At 41.6% G+C, this 16,813-nt stretch overlaps 1 protein-coding gene across 6 annotated transcripts in view; it reads right to left on the bottom strand.

Annotated features, from left to right (window-relative positions):
• TFEC (transcription factor EC) overlaps positions 1-16,813 on the bottom strand; it is a 612,796-nt gene that overhangs the window by 52,392 nt on the left and 543,591 nt on the right. For all 6 annotated transcript variants that reach the window (XM_069228932.1, XM_069228931.1, XM_069228936.1 and 3 more), the window contains 3 exons: positions 15,271-15,391; positions 9,487-9,540; positions 41-116 (listed from right to left, as the gene is read on the bottom strand). In XM_069228932.1, coding sequence (XP_069085033.1) covers positions 41-116; positions 9,487-9,540; positions 15,271-15,391 — 251 coding nt within the window. The remainder of the gene's footprint in view (positions 1-40; positions 117-9,486; positions 9,541-15,270; positions 15,392-16,813) is intronic.

Here is a 16,813-nt window from a genome sequence, read left to right as displayed (position 1 = left end):
AAGTAACACAAATAAAAAGTATAAAGGCATTATTACTCACGGATCATTGGACCTCGGAATAAGTGTGCCTAGTTCCTTGATTCTGTAGTTGATATTATATCTTCTTCTTCGTTCAACTATAAAGACAAAAGAGTACTCATTATTTCTTTTCAGGGCCACTGAAAAACATGTGTAATTTATCGTTTGTGATTGCAGATGGAATCAAATAGAGTCCTTTTTTTTTAGGGTTCTCTCTCTCTCATAGAGGTATTTTTGGTATATGGTCTGGTGATTTCATGTTTCGTTGAACTCTAAACAAATCTCTCTCCATCACAACTATCATGGATTATCTCCCAATCTTAGCCAGCTGGACCTTTCACTTCCTTGACGTGTGAGCAGAAACTTCTTTCAGAAAATCTGGCACCTGCACTTATGCACAACAGCATGTAACTGGCTCTGCTGCCTTGAAACCATAGCTTGCACAATACCAAACTCAAAACCATACATGGTTTGAGGTGCCAGCACTTTAATCGCAGCTCAGGTGAATGAAATGTGTATGTCCCCACTATTTTCTGACTATGTTTGCCTTACAAGCATGTCTGCCTGATTTATTTTAATCTTTCATGTGAATTAGATCTGGAGCAGTACTCCTGTCCCCCAGTTCTGGACATTTTAGAATATAGTAATGTAACATACTTTTGTACCAAACACTTACTACCAAGTCTGCCCTTTTAGCACTTGATCCTAATGGTAACAAAGTCAAGCAATTCAAGACTTTTTCAGGAAGGTGGTGTGGGATCAAAACTCAGAATTCAATGAAACATATCATAGGGATCACCTCATGGTCCATCTGTTGAAGAGAGCTTCTACTTAAGAAGTAATTTAATCAAGGTGCACAGTTAACTACTAAACATGCAATACAATGGCAAAACTAATGTGTGTTGTAGTACCCTGATGGCTTAATGCATGCTGATTATTACCCAGGATCCTCATCAATATTAAACCTTAAGGCTTGGGGGGATATTTCCCTTTCACTTCCTCCAGGCATGGACTATAGGCTAGGCAGTGGCCACAACACAGTAATTTTTACCCCAATATATAAAAGGCTTTGTTTATACTCTGCAGTCTTGGCTGTGCACAGAACCTTATTTGTTGTTTGTGTGATGTGAAAGCATTTTCTGGGATGTATTGAAAGTAGGGGGTTGCTCCTTGTGGTTGTATGCACAGTCACACACTTTTCTTACTGCAGCAGGGGTCTCTTCATTGTCAATCATCAGTGTGGTCGTGCACTAGTATGTAGCCCTGTGTTGGATGAGAAGAGGAAGCACAGGTACAGGTTACAAGAGTGACAATCACTCATGCCCACTGAGTGGGAGGAAATTCTTCTTCATTGAATCTTCATTGGGCCCAATATTCAAATTCACTACCCACATAAGTGAGAAGCTATCCCTGAGTTGCTGAACTGCTGAGTATGGTTATGAATTGCTGTAGTGCCAAGTTATCACAGATGCTGCTTTATAAAATGCTTTTGCAAAGTCAGTCTTCTGTAGTGCCAATACTTCTCCTTGTTACTTGTAACAGCTCTCTCTATAGGGGTATATTCACCACCGCTGATCGCTTCTGCCTGGTTCAGTAAACCAGGAAGACAAATTCCTTAAATCATAGATGCAAGCACAAATTGGGGTTAGTGTTATCTTGCTTGAGGGCATACCACAGGCAAACCAGAGTCTCTAGGCTTCACAACATTAACTGGTGGTGCAGTGAGTTCCTGGATTATAGCAGGCCAACTGTAATTCTCTTTGCGCAGCTCCTTATAGCCCTCTTTCTTTAAGCATCCTTCTCCTCATTCGAGGGCACCTTCAAAAGCCCTCTTCTGAAGTCAGTGAGCTCCTTCTTTCAAGGCAGTCTCATGTAGCTCTTCTTGGCAGAATGCAGAGCTCCAGCTTCCTGTTTTTGAACATTGAAAAGGGGAGCTGGCAATCAGTGATCCTCAACCCTGAACCACAAAGATCTGTAAAAGATAGTGTGGAACCCTCATGTCACTGAGAAATTGTAGCACAAAAATAATGGTTTCCTCCACAAACGTATACCAAGTTGACAGCCATATATTGTACATTCCACAGGTTTGGCTCTGAGACTGGTTTCAGGCATTTTCAGGCATTTCATTACTTTTGAATATTCCTCCTAGACTGGTCAAACCACAGTTTTTGTCATGTAGGGATGGGGCATGGAGTCCCTGTCAGGGAAGACCCAAATAAATGTGGAAAAGGGGGAAAGGCTTCCTCACCTGTTTACTGTTTAACCTATTGAGGATATCATGTCTGGTGAAGAATGGCTCAGGAAGAGGTAAAGGACTGTCCCTGAACTAACAAGAGACTCTCAGTCTTATGTTATCCACATCCTGGAGCCTGCTCAACTACAAAGGGCCTCTGATATCCTTTGGAGAAGCTCTGAAATTCATCTTACTGTTTGAAAGGCTCTCTCAACACTCCATTTTAGGTATCACACCTGTACAGCAAAGCAAAATGAATTATTGATTGGCATCAGGCAAGCAAAAGACATGCACTCCATGTACATCCAACTTTGCATACAGACTCAATAATACATGAGACATCTATGTATCATGTAAATGAAGCAAGAAATATCTCCATGTTAGGCAGAAGGTAAAAAGATCTGCCCTCCTACTATTAATATGTTTGATGCTATGACTGTTGATTCTCCACAGAATAGTAAGTATGTAAAAAGCATGCTTAATAAAGGAGGGTGCACAAAAGCCCTCTTGATGTCGCATTCCATGTCACAGTGGTTGTTCAGCACACCCACATGATTGTTGTGTGTTCTGAAGCAAAAAAATAAAAAACATTTTAAACTCACTATGGGGGGGATACATGGCTGGATGCATGCTGTCTCAAGCCTCATCCCAGTAATAATAGTCATTGTATTTCCCTCTCTCAAAAAATAGTAACATTCTTGTGTTGTGTCTATTACAGAAGCATTTAGCGATTTCCTGCTAAAATCAACTGGTAGGACTGACACTATTGATAATTTGTAACATCGACTTTATTGAATTTATTGGCACGCTATTGTCACTTAACAAAGCATAATTCACTTTTACTTAAAAAAGAAGAGATTAATTTGAATAAATGTTACTTCTTAATGAGCTAAAAGTCAGATGTACTAAACCAATTTGGGGGCCCAATACCTGGTATTTTCAAAATCACAGAATTGCCACCACAGAAAGGTGATGACCTGCGTGCTAAGCACAATGTAAAAGTCAGAAATCACTTCCTGCCTCACAATAGAGGTTTTGTGGCTCATTAAGAATGACGATAAAGAGGGTGTGTGAAAATGGTTCCCCTCCTAATTGTGAGTGCAGTGAGATGTATCAATAATTTATGACCCCATTAGTGTTTACTAACCAAGGATCAGAACAACAGCATGTGAGATGGGATGGTATTTGATTTGCAAATGAGAAACATTTTCCATAGGAACGCTTCAATCTCTGCTGTCCAGTCCCTTGTGTCTGTTCTCTGACTCCCAAAATATGACAAAATTGCCTAATTCCTAACTGCCATATTTAGCTTTCAAGTAAAGCCATAAAATAGTAGTCTAATTAGCATTTGCCTACCAAATGTTAGCCTCTATCAGTGTGTTACTCTTAATAAGGTATGACAAGTACTCTCAGAGCAGGGACAATAGCTTAGTCCTTTTGACAGGTATACCTGCATGTCTGGATTGTGATTCCTCTCATCTCAGAAAGGGCTGTTAGGGAAAGTTCAGAAACGTCATTAACTTCAAAGGGACCAGGTTGGAGCCAGTTCATTATTAGTTAAGCATATAATTAGACCTGCTGAAGAGAAGCCCTTTCATCCCAGGGTGTAGCCAGCTTGAAACCAACCCAGTTAAAGTGGGAGCTGGTCCCAGAACCAGTTTCTTGTGGTTGAGGAAAAGAGACATACTTATTTACCTAGACAGATGTCTGAGGTCTGCTTATTTCCATAGGCAAATTCTTGTGGCTGAAACGGTGGCTCAAACTGTGAGGAACTGGGATTGTATTGATCAGAAGAGAACTCTACAAGCAAGAATTACAGCAAGATGGGATTGGAGAATACAAAAAAGACTGACATAGACTTTATTTGAACTTGGAACGTGTGCCTTGGACTATTATTTAAATTTGTTGCACCCTTTTCTAAGGGTTGTTGGGGGAGTTGAAGGGATCTCCCCTACTAGAAGCACCATTGTACAGACCTGTATGTTTACATATTAGGTGTGACTCTGTGAGCACCATTACCTATAAAACACTTTTTACAAATTCTTGTCTCATTCACCCATCTGCTCAAGGGGAAGAAGGGTTCTGACATGCTGGATTTCACTCTGAAAAGTGTGCTGCATAAGTGGGAAAGGTTGACCTTAGGTACTTGTTTCTCATTGGTTAAGAGTTTTCCAGGAGTCACCCTCTTCCACTGGCTAGTGAATCCTACTGAAGTGTCACCTCAACCCCAAGTCATGAAAACACATCTGGACCTGTGGATAAACAGAAGAGGACTGTACTTGTTTTCTGTGACCTGTGTGGAGGCCACATTGTCAGGACCTGCCTCCTAATTGTTCCCAGGACTGAAAGTGGAGTCTAGAGATCAGTTGAATCATCTCCTCTGTGGTTGCCAGTACACAACAAGCACATTTTTCTGAAATTACTTGCTGACCAGTAGCAACTGAACCTGATCTGGATTCTGCTGGTGACCTCTGTTAGAGTGAGCGCTGTACCCTAAGTTCTATCCCTCAGTTCTTTGTAGTCTTAGAGGAGACCAAGAGGAACTGTTCATAAAGTTTTATAAATATTTTTTGGACTCTTAAGAACTCTGGAGCTTCATTAGAACCTTGCAGCAAAGGTATGGTTTTGAGAGGACTTAGTTGAATACATCTTCCAAGCTTGCCCCACTGGAAGATTTAGACTTCCAACAAAAGCGACATTAAAGAATGGCCCCATGCAAATGAAGGAACCAATACACTTCAGTACCAGTCTTGCATTATAGATCCAGGTGCAGAGGAAAAGTGATCATTAGATGGCACAATTAGTATACGCCACACCAAGAGGTGGTGAACATTAAGTACACCCCCTGGGGGAAAATGCCTAGAGTGAGGGACAGAGGATCCCATAGACTCTCCTGACAGTCCCCTGCAGGTTGGTGCAATCATTCACTGCACCTACCTGCAGGGGGGATCTTTATCTTACTTTGAAGTAGTATGCTAGGGGCTGCCTGGACTGAGAAAGAAGAAGCAGCTGTTTCAACTAGCTTCCCCCAAGGCATCTACAAGTTTGTATCTTCCCCGGAGGGTAAACAATGTCTGTAATACAGTGCCCTGTCCCTGCTTGGACATAGCGCACATAGTTCATGGTTCACAACAGCACAAAGAGTGACAGTATGCCCTTTATATAATGAGGTCCCAGATGTTCTGTGCCTAACTAATTGGGCTCCTGTGGCCAATGACCACAAATCTCCAAGTTATTGCAGTGGGATGCTCATTTAAATTTAAAACCAATGATGGTGAACAGCTGTCAAACAAGAAAACTGCCTGAAGCAGTTTCCTTGCATGAGCTGCTGCTTTATTACTTGACACATTGATTCTAACAAGCCTTTGAACCCACCATGCACATTTAATTTCCTAACTTTGAGAAATATAATAATACTTAAAGAAAAAAAGGCATGCCAAATGTGAATTTGGAATTGCATCTATGAGTGCCATTTTCAGTGGAGCAGTAGATTTGATTTAGCCTACCAGAAGGAGAAATTAGATCTTAGGGTCACATTCTCAGTTTTGAGAAATTACCATATTGCAATACTGCCTGGAGAAATACCAATACCATAACGTAACAGTTTTTCCCTGGTGATATTTTATCATTTGATTCTGACTTGTAGAGGTAAGAATGAAGGAGAACGTCTTGAATTCATGATCCCATGGTCAAGTTTCAGTGACTGACTTTTTGCAAAATTGTCGTCTTTTTCACTTCTTTTGCCTGTCCAATTTTGGCACATCTGGAACAAACAATCTTCACACCTAATTAAGTTATTTTCTCACAACGTACCAGTAAGTGTCAAATGTCGGTAAGAGGATTGAAAGAGTTAATATGTGACTTACTGTATTCATTATCGAATACATACAGCTCGTCAAGACGGCAAAATCAGAGTTACAGAGTTATTTACCAGATTGCAAAGTGTTATAAAGATTCAGGGGGATGGATAAAAAGCAGTAAGACATTAATACTTTCAGTGAGAAGTTGCATTTTTGTAATGTAGGTGAGAGAAGCATATAACAAACGAGAGCCTAAATTTGTGACATTGTTCCTGAAAATGGCAAAATAATGCACTAGCAGACCACATCAATGCCAGCACAAACCACCGCAAATAACTCTTCACCATTGTGTAGGAGTTCACCAATCCTGCAGCTCAGAGAATGACATCACTTCCTCCCAGAAACTATGCAACAACCTCATGGACTTCTTCCACACCAAGATCTCGGCTATCTACAAAAACTTTGAATGCAAACTGCAGACAACATCAACCAGCTCACAAGCACAAATATGAACCCTAAACACCTTCTCAGTCAAGACACTATCTCTATCATGACCTCCATACACTCAGGAGCACCCATAGACGCTTGTACCCACCATGTCTTCAACCTCAGAAACATAACAATCAGCAATGAGCTCAGGAAGGTCCTGAATAGCTCCATCACTGCAGCTTCCTTTTCAGAGGTCTGGAAACACTCTGAAGTGAGGCCCCACCATAAAAAAACATCCACCCACCCATCTGAAATGCAAAAACTACCGGCCCATCTCTCTGGTCCCCTATCCAGCAAGAGTCCTTGAGAAACTGAGCAACCAGCAACTCATCCAACACCTAGAAGACAACAACATCCTGGGACTCTCCCAATCTGGATTTCGAGCTAATCACTGAACTGAGACAGCCTTGATTGCAGCCACAGATAACATCAGAGCCATCCTGGACCATAAGGAAACAGCAGCCCTCATCCTCCTGGACCTGTCCGCCGCATTTGACACCATCTCCCACCACATCCCAATCAACAGACTCCACCACATCAGGATTCAAGGAAATGCCCTTAGATGGATCACCTTGTACCTCACCGGCAGACCCCAAAGGATCAGGATCCCTCCATGCACCTCAGAGCCCAAGAAGATCATCTTTGGAGTCCCCAAAGAATCGTCCTTCAGCCTGACCCTCTTCAACACCTACAGGACTCTCCGGCCATCACCATCAGATGATACAGACTCAACATAATATCCTACGCTGACAATACACAGCTCATCCTCTTACTGTGTAACTTCCACAGATGCATGATGAACATAGCGGAATGGATGAAGGACAACTTATTCAAACTCAACACCGAAAAAACGGAAGTCCTCATATTTGTGAATAACACCTCACCATGGAAAGACACATGGTGGGCCACAGTGCTCGGCACACTCCCTGCCCTAACAGACCACACCTGCAACCTCTGCATCATCCTGGATAGCAAGTTATCAATTAAGAAACAAGTCGACACAGTCTCATCCGCCTGTTTCCAAACCCTTCAAATGCTCCCCAATATCTTAAGGTGGCTCCGAATAGACACTAAAAGGACTGTCGCACAGGCCCTCATCACCAGCAGACTAGACTACAGAAACATGCTCTATGTAGGAATCACAGCACGCCTCCTGAAGAGACTCCAGACAATACAGAACTCAGCGGCAAGACTGGTACTCAGCCCCCTAGAAGGAGCCACATAACATCCCATCTCAAAAAACTACACTGGCTCCCGATTCAGAAGAGATGCCAGTTTAAGTCGCTGACCCAGCCCTACAAGTACCCGCAAAACGAAAGACCAGCATGCATCAACAAATTCTAACCTTCCACCAACTGACTAGACACCTCAAATCAGCTTCCCTCTCCCTTGCAGACACTCCACGGATCCATCAAGCCAACAGCGGAGGACACTGGCAGCCAAGGCTTGGAACGATCTCCCCCTGAGCATCAGGACTGCAACGTCACTCCAGCAATTGAGAAGAGAACTAAAAACCTGGATGTTCGAATGATCATACCTCCAAGCATCAGCACAGAGGTCCAACACCTTAAGAGCCTCACAGGTGATTTACCTCGCTCTATAAATGTTTGATTGATTGATTAACTTACCAATGGGAGGAGGAAAATGCTGTAACTGAAACTAATACTTTTGTGAAAACGTCTTGTCCTGCTTTCAAACTGAAGCAAGGGATCTTGCTTGAGTGCTTGCCTCATGAACACTGACATTCTTAAGAGTATGTAATTTGCATCATCAGAACCCAAGATATACATCCTGTGGGTCTCATAAACACAGGAAATTTAATGGTGACAGAAGATGCTACTTTTCAATTGTGTCTCGATACCAACGTGATAAGCAGATATTACAGCCAAAGCCCATAAACACTCCCAACCAGTACTATCTTAGGCTAGAGGTGATGATTAATTATGACAGTGCTAGCAATTCTAAAAAGAATGCTTTGTGGTCAAGCTGCTATTTTATTCTATGAATAATTAAGGGCATACCAAAATATCATTTTGACAGAAAAGAAACTTACTTCACTAAGGGTCACATGTATGAACATATGGAATTGCGATTTCCTAATTTCGATTCCATGCGAATCACAATTAGGAAATCGCAATTCCAAATGTAAGAAACTCTATTGACTTTCTTTTACTTTTTCCGGTGAGTTGCAAATAAACTTACCTCAATAATATTAATGTGGTAGGTTGCAATTTGCGACCCACTGGGAATCGCAAAAATTTGAGGGATGGTGGCCTGCTGGTGTCAGCAGACCACCGTGTCTGTGATTGCTGTTAAATAAAGCAATCTATTTTTTTTAATGCAGCCTGTTTTTCTTAAAGAAATAGGCTCCATTTAAAAAGAAAGAATTTCAATGTTTCATTTTCATTAATCTAAGAGTAGGCAGTGGTCCCTGGGACCACTGCCTGCTCTTAAAAACGTTTTTGCATGCATTCACAAAGGGGAAGGGGTCCTTTGGTGACCCCTTCTCCTTTGCAAATGGGTTCGCACCAATTTGAAATTGGTGCTAACTGCAATTGATTTGTGACCGCTTTGACTGTCACAAAACAATCATATATACCATTTAGATTCGGTATTAGGAAGAGACACCCTGAAAATGCCCCTTCCTAACCCCGAATTGCGAAACCCAAATTGCGATCTGGTAACAAGCTACCGACTTGCAGCTTGGGCTTTGTACATCTCAAAAAGCATTTCTCGAGTCGCAAACGGGCCGCTTTTGCGAATCGGCCCGTTTGTGACTAGAAAAATGCTTTGAACATGTGGCCCTATGTCTCAAGTGGGAAACACCTTATCGCTATGTTAACTCTGAAAGGACTCAACCTTGTAATACAAAACATATGCTGCCAATATGCACACAAAAAGAGCCTATGTCTTCACATAATCGTGCCAATTTGAATATTTACTTACTGAGATTGTGATTGTCCTTCTTCTGTCTTTCTTTCACCATTGCCCGCGTGTCTCCTTCGGATGGAAAAGGAAATCAAATTAACCTATTTATACTCGAGTCAGCCATTGATTATTAAACACACGGATACATTTTGATTACATGTTTTTTTGATTTAGCACACTACCTAGTCTATTTACGATGCACTGCATTGCTGGCAAATCTTACTGCACGACAAAACCATCAATTTAATTTCAGGTACCTGAGATTTTGCTGCAGTGTGCAAGTACAGGGCACATTATATGGCGCTGCAACAAGCAATGGTGTCTGCCGAAACATGTTGTAGAGGCAGCAAACAACTTTGCTGTGTTTGCTGTGTTCTCTGTATTTTGCTTACAATAAAATGGCCCAGAATTAGCTATGGCAAATCCATTTTATGGCATTGATACACAAATGTTTGAAGAACTGCCTGTAAATGGGACTCTTTCTTCTCTTTGACTGGGAAGTGTACATCTGAAGATTACTATTAGCCTTGTTCAGAATAATTGAATGTAACTTTTTGAACTGCTAATCCATTAGTATGGGTTCACCATCAATGGGTTTATTGAAATACATTCTTTCTTTTAGGGCACCATGGAAAAGAGTGGTGATGTATATATGTGGTAGAGAGCAAGCCAGCATGTATAGGAATCTGCTGTTCTGCAGATGTTCCTAAATCAACTATGCCACAACAGAAGCATGCTCTTATAACAAGAATATGACTGTGTGTGAAGTACTAAATAGAAGTTATCATATTTTTTAATTCCATCCGGGTTGGTGGGCAATCATTTCCACCTAGAGTATGAAACAAAGGGCCAGATTTACGAGGCCTTTGCACCTCCTTGCACCACACTAGCTTCATTTTTTTATGTTAATGTGGCTCAACAAGGCAGAAATAGCCCCACCATATTTACAAAGTGTTGCAATGCATGCATTGCAACACTTTGCGACCCTTTGCACACCATTATGCATGCATCAGGCATAATGTATGCAAGGGGGGCGTTCCGGCATTAGGAGGCCCGCAAATATGGCACAATGAAATCTGCAAGATTTCATTGGGTCCTTTCTGGTGTCATTTTTAACGCCTGCTCAAAGCAGGCATTAAATGGATGCACCCATTGAAGTCAATAGGCCTTCTTGCACTTTGATCCACAAGCGTCAAAATATTTGCTGCTGACCATTCCTTTATCTGCAAAAACTTCAGTCTAGACAGGGATCCTCTAGTTTCTTTCTTCAAATCTTCCCATGAAAGCAAAATACCCTCATGAAAGAGATCTCCCCAAACTTCCATCCCCGCCTTTTTAATTAATAAAGCCAGAACATCTTTAAAACAATCTGGTGTGCCCGGAGAGTCCCAAATGGGCGCATTACAACTATAATAGGTTGCCTTTGCTGCTGATCTTAACTGATACCAACACTTCGCAAGACCCCGCAATGTTTTCAACTTAACCTTTTTGAAAAACTTAGGGTCTCCAAATTTAAACAAAAAGTGTCTTGAAGCTCCCTTAATAGTTGAAACCATGGCCTTAAACATCATACCCGTTGCTGTAGTGTCTGGACAAAAAAATAACATCTTTGAATTATTAAGTAAAAAAACCCAAGAATAATACCTCAAATCTGGTAATGCCAGGCCTCCCTTTTCCTTCCCTCTACGCAATTTTTTCCAAGATATTCTTGGCCCCTTTGACCCTCATATGAAATCATTTATAACCTGATGCCTCTTATCCAAATATCCTTTATGCATAAGAAGAGGAATAGCTAAAAAACAAAAAATTACACTTCGGCAGGATGGACATTTTAACCAAACTGACTCTCCCAAGTATTGTCAATGGAAGGTGTGCCCATCTTTGCATTATACCTTTACATTCTGCTAACAATTTTTGTTAATTCTTTTCTACTAGCTGTTTAAGATCATGAGTCACCAATATACCTAGATACCTTGCTTCCTTCTTACAATATATTGAGCCTTCCTCCATATTCCAACACATTGGGCCTCATTCTGACCCTGGCGGTCCTAAACCGCCAGGGCCACGGGCAACGGATGCACCGCCAACAGGCTGGCGGTGCTTCAGTGCCCATTCTGACCGCGGCGGTAAAGCTGCGGTCAGAAAAGGGGATCCGGCGGTTTCCCGCCGGATTTCCCCTGGCTGGGCTGAATCTCCATGGCGACGCTGCAAGCAGCGCCGCCATGGAGATTCCGACCCCCTTCCCGCCACCCTGTTTCTGGTGGTTTTTACCGCCAGGAACAGGATGGTGGGAACGGGTGTCATGGGGCCCCTGGGGGCCCCTGCACTGCCCATGCCACTGGCACGGGCAGTGCAGGGGCCCCCTCACAGGGCCCCAGCATGATTTTCACTGTCTGCATAGCGGAGCGGGCAAATGGCGGTGACCGCATGGCGGGCGGCTACCGCCGCCCGCCGCGGTCAGAATGACCGCCATAGTATCTGTTTTTTCAACATTCACCCTATATCCTGATATACTACAAAATCCATCAGCCAATTTTAGAGCTGTTGATAAATTATCAGTGAATACAAGGAGATCACCTGCATATAGAGCTACTTTATTTTCCCAACCTTTACAGCTAAAAGGAGAGATTGACAAACTCTGCCTGATCTTCCTAGCTAATGGCTCAATATACAAATTAAACAGTACAGGAGGCAGTGGACATCCCTGTCTAGTGCCTCTTGAAATTGCAATAGATCCTGTAAGGTTCCCATTAACCAAAACTTTAGCCGGAGGGGCCCTATAAATCTGATCAATAATCCCACACAACTTGTCCCCAAATTAACCCATCTTAGAATTGATTTTAAATAACTTCAATTCACCTGATCAAAAGCTTTCATTGCATCGATAATAATAATCGCCTGGGGTGTCTCAAGGGAAGTGGCCAAATCTGTAGCCCCAATCAAATTGAAAGTCAACTCATGCAAATATCTTCCCCTAGAAAACCCTTTCTGATCAGGGTGTACCAAATTATTCACTACCCTATTCAGCCTATCAGCTAATATTTTAGCAAATAATTTATATTCACTGTTCAACAACAATATATGCCTATATGATGCACATTTTGCAGAGTTTTTATCTGGTTTCAAAATTAGTGTAATAATCGCCTCATTCCACGAACTTGGAATACCAATTCCATTTTCAAAAATCTCGCCAAATAATTCAGTTAAAGCTGGAATAAGAGTGTCCCCTAATGTCTTATATAATTCCACTGGGATACCATCCAGCCCTGGGGCCTTCCCACCCTTACTCCCAATCAAAACCCTCCTTATTTCTTCTGCTGTTATTGGACCATTAAGTAATTCCTGCTCCTGTTGTGAAATACCAGGAAGTATATCAGGACCCAACCAATCATCAACCATATCCTCTCCCACCTCTAATTCCTCTGTATAAAGTTTAGCACAAAAATTCTGGAAGACGAACTCAATATCCTTACTATTTGTCACTCTCTCCCATAACTGATCTACTTCAATTTCCTTGATGTAATTTCTTACTTTATCTAATTTGCTCTTCCAAGCTGGTAACTTCCCCGCGTTTTCACCATACTCGAAATGCGCCAGTTTACTTGCCTCCCACCTTTTTATAATTCTCCCTTGTAATACATTTTCCAACTGTTGTCTCAATTCATCTAATTTCATCCTCAAAGCCTCTATCTCGCCCGTTCCCCCCGCCCCACCAGCTTGTCCCTTTTCCTTAACATTTCCTGTTCCAGAGATTTTATTTAATTCCTAAACAACTTATGTTTTTAACTCGAAATACTCATAATCCTCCCTCTTATAACTGCCTTAAAGGTGCCCCACACAACTGATGGTGAAGCTGACCCTACGTTGATACTAAAACAAACCTCTGTTTCCTTATGTAATTGAAATACAACCTCATCGTCTAATAATAATGAGCGGCCTAATGTCCATCTATTACTAGTTGTTCTCTGAGACAGAACAATATCCAACAACACCGCTGCATGATCAGATAGATGAGACGGCAGGTATACTACATCCTCCACCCCCTCTCTCAACTGCATATCTAGCAAGAAATAATCTATACAGGAGGCATGCCTATATTGTTAAAAAAAGAAAAAAAACTTTTGTTCCCAGCTCTCTTTCTCCATATGTCGCACAAGCCCAGTTCCCTCATCATCCTCCTCAAATATTGCTAAGATTTCGGAGTTCCTAAACTCTGAAGTTTTTGCAGATAAAGGAATGGTCACAGGGAGTTAAAGGGGGTGTGGGTGTTGTTAACGCTTTGGAAGGCTCTCTCCCGTTATTCTCCCCAGCTTCAAGAAAGGTTGCGGTTTGGTATTGGGAAATTTTAGAAGGATTAGATGGGGTTTTAAAATTGCCTATAGATCTTTGGGGCGATTTTATTCCTAAGGAGCGGGTTCATAGGTGGTGGAAGAAGTCTTTGGCACTTTTGTTTGAGGTAGTAAAACCAGCCTCATTAAGGAAGAATCACCTTTACACTATACATAGAGCCTATATTTCACCGGATAAGATGTCTAAAATTAAAAAGGGACAGGTGGTTAAATGTTTAAAATGCGGTCTTGAAGTGGCAACAGATATTCATATGTTCTGGGAATGCCCGGACATTTGTTTATTTTGGGAGAAAGTATGTAGGGTGGCCTCGAGCATGTTAGGTTGGGATATTATAGCATCTCTCCCTTTGATAATATTTGGGCAACCACAGGAAGAGGAATTATTGAGCAGAAGGGGAAGTAATGAAAGGCTTAAACTTTTGTTTTATGTGATTCTGTTGGGCAGAAGAGAAATATGTAAGAAATGGATGTCTGTTTCCCCTCCGACACACTTGGAGTGGCTTAATGCTGTGTTACATACCTCAGAACTGGACTTGAATTTACGAAATACTAGGAGGACAAGGGTGAACTTTTGGGCCCCTTTTCTAGATTAGAGAGAATCTATTTGAAGTTTGTTTGAATGGGTGGGTAGTAAGTATTTAGTAGGTATTTAATGACAATTTTTCTTTCGGCTGTCCAATGATTATACACCTCTCTCTAGGATCTCCTGTCTGACAGTGGTCTCTCCCATTTCAGCGGAAGATTGTATGAGAGTTAAATGGAGTCCCGTGACACGGACCATTCTCTTGTTGAGAGGACGAGAACAGTGTTTTGGAAGAGAGGTGGTTCAGAGGCCGTGGTGAATGAGGACAACAACAAAAAAATATTTGATGTTAGTTCATCAATGCGCCATAATTTAGACGCTATTGGCGTAAAATATGTCATGGTGCGCCATCTTTTAAATACGGCACATCCATGGTGTTGTTAGGTGGCAGTGTGCAAGAAATCCCATGCATCAGTAGTGTTGCATCAGATTCTTGTAAATCTGGGCCAAAGTTTTCTGATTTTACCCAACTGTTGGTGGAATACTAAAAAAAATACTGACCTACCCCTTCATGAATAGTTCCTTCTCCAGGATGTCCTGCCCAGAAACATACTGGAGAATTGCAGAGGAGCTGTCAGCACACTCTCGCGATCATCTCTAGATGCCAAGAAGGATAGCAACCACGGACATGGCATCGTTCATCCGGGTGCCCTTAGCAGTGTGTGGGAGGGCACTGGGCAGGGACCACAGGCAGTGGTGCAGGTAGAAGGCCGAACAAGATCTGCTTGGGGTTCTACTTGCCCAGACTGTCTGAATTCCTCAACTAATATTAGCTCAATTTCTTTTCCCAAAATGAAGATAACTCTGGCAAAGGGCTTGTTAAAAACAGAAAGTGGCACGAGGTAAAAAAATTCTACAAAACCGCATTACCTCCAACTTCCCTTTTCACACCAAGACTGGACGGGCACGATGCACTTGTAAGACCCATGTCTGCAACGGGCATTCCTTGATCAGTATTATACACATCTATAAGTTCATTGGGTATCGGCAGCTGCAAATTCAAAATAGAAAGTTAATGAAACATATATGAAAGAATACAAACAAATCATTAAATTGGAGCTTTGCCCTGTTTTATATCATAAACGAACAAAGCTTTGGAATTTAAACTATTTCTTATGACAACATTTTTTTTGCTAATCTGACCTTTGACTTTTCAGGCTAATTTTGTAACAAACATACTGCTGAAATAGACTACCTCCAAAGGCAATTTAGGAAACTAACACAGAAGTCAAATTCAAACTTAAGGGTGTATTCAGTTTGCGAATCACAATTGTACAATACTATTCAGTGACTTTGGGGTGCATTTTTCCGTGCCATAATTTGAATGGTGCTAAAAACTATGAAATAAGTTACTTATAATAACATTTGCACCAGTTTTGTGCTCGCTATCACTACCGGCACACAGTTTTTGTAGGTAGATTACCAATAGGCACGCCTTTGCGTTCATCAACTCTTAGGTGGCAGTGAAAACAATGGGTGCATAATAATTTGTTTCTGATTTTTACACTGTTACACGATCCTAGACTTCATGCTTGTGTGTGACCCTGTGTAGTGCTCCACTGACATTTCGCTAGGTTCGCACGAGAAAAATACCTTTTAAGTACATACATACATTTCTCGATCTAAACGACCTGGTGGGATCAAGTGAGATGCACAGAATGCACAGAATCCTTTGGCATTCATGTTTATGCACACATCTTCCATATAGGTATGTATCCTGGTTAGACAACCCCTGATTAAATGGTGGCTGTCATTGACATTCCCTAACTCCTTTTGATGGCCAGGACATGACTAGCTTTAGACATTAACAAGAACTTTCCACTTGCATACAAATTGAAGTGTCAACAGGTCTGGACAGGAAAGCAAAATCAGCGCTGTCAAAAATGGTTAAACAAGTCCCCAAAATGCAAGGGAGCTTGCATTGGGTCATAGGGGCATAGTTTTATGGTAGCAGCACATACAGCTTTGAAATCACCCCTCAAGACTACAGTTCATCGGGAAAATGCCAGAGTTTCATCAAGTACATCTCCGAATGTACTCTGATAAGAATAAAATACACTGAAAGATTTGAGGAGTCACACAAACAGTATGCAATCTAGTTTGTGAAGGAAAACGTACTCTGCCTTAGTGGGTCAAAAAAGAAAATCCTTTAAGGGAAAATAAAAGCACAACAAGAATTACTCAGCAGCCACGGCTACATACAAACTAAGAAATCAGAATATATTTTTTTACTTGGGTCTTTTAATGACTTCACAAATCAATGCTGCAACTATAGATGTAATCCTACAAATGTCTATCCATAGAAAATGCCTCCCTTTTATGCAATTCAAGTACTGGGTGGAGATGACAAAGGTGTGTGTGATGTGGTGACTAGACTTCTGCAAAATATTCTACTCAAGGCTCCATAAAAATC

Source organism: Pleurodeles waltl, chromosome 4_1 (assembly GCF_031143425.1).
Source record: "Pleurodeles waltl isolate 20211129_DDA chromosome 4_1, aPleWal1.hap1.20221129, whole genome shotgun sequence".
Taxonomy (NCBI): domain Eukaryota; kingdom Metazoa; phylum Chordata; class Amphibia; order Caudata; family Salamandridae; genus Pleurodeles; species Pleurodeles waltl.
This window is presented reverse-complemented; position numbering and strand designations above follow the sequence as displayed.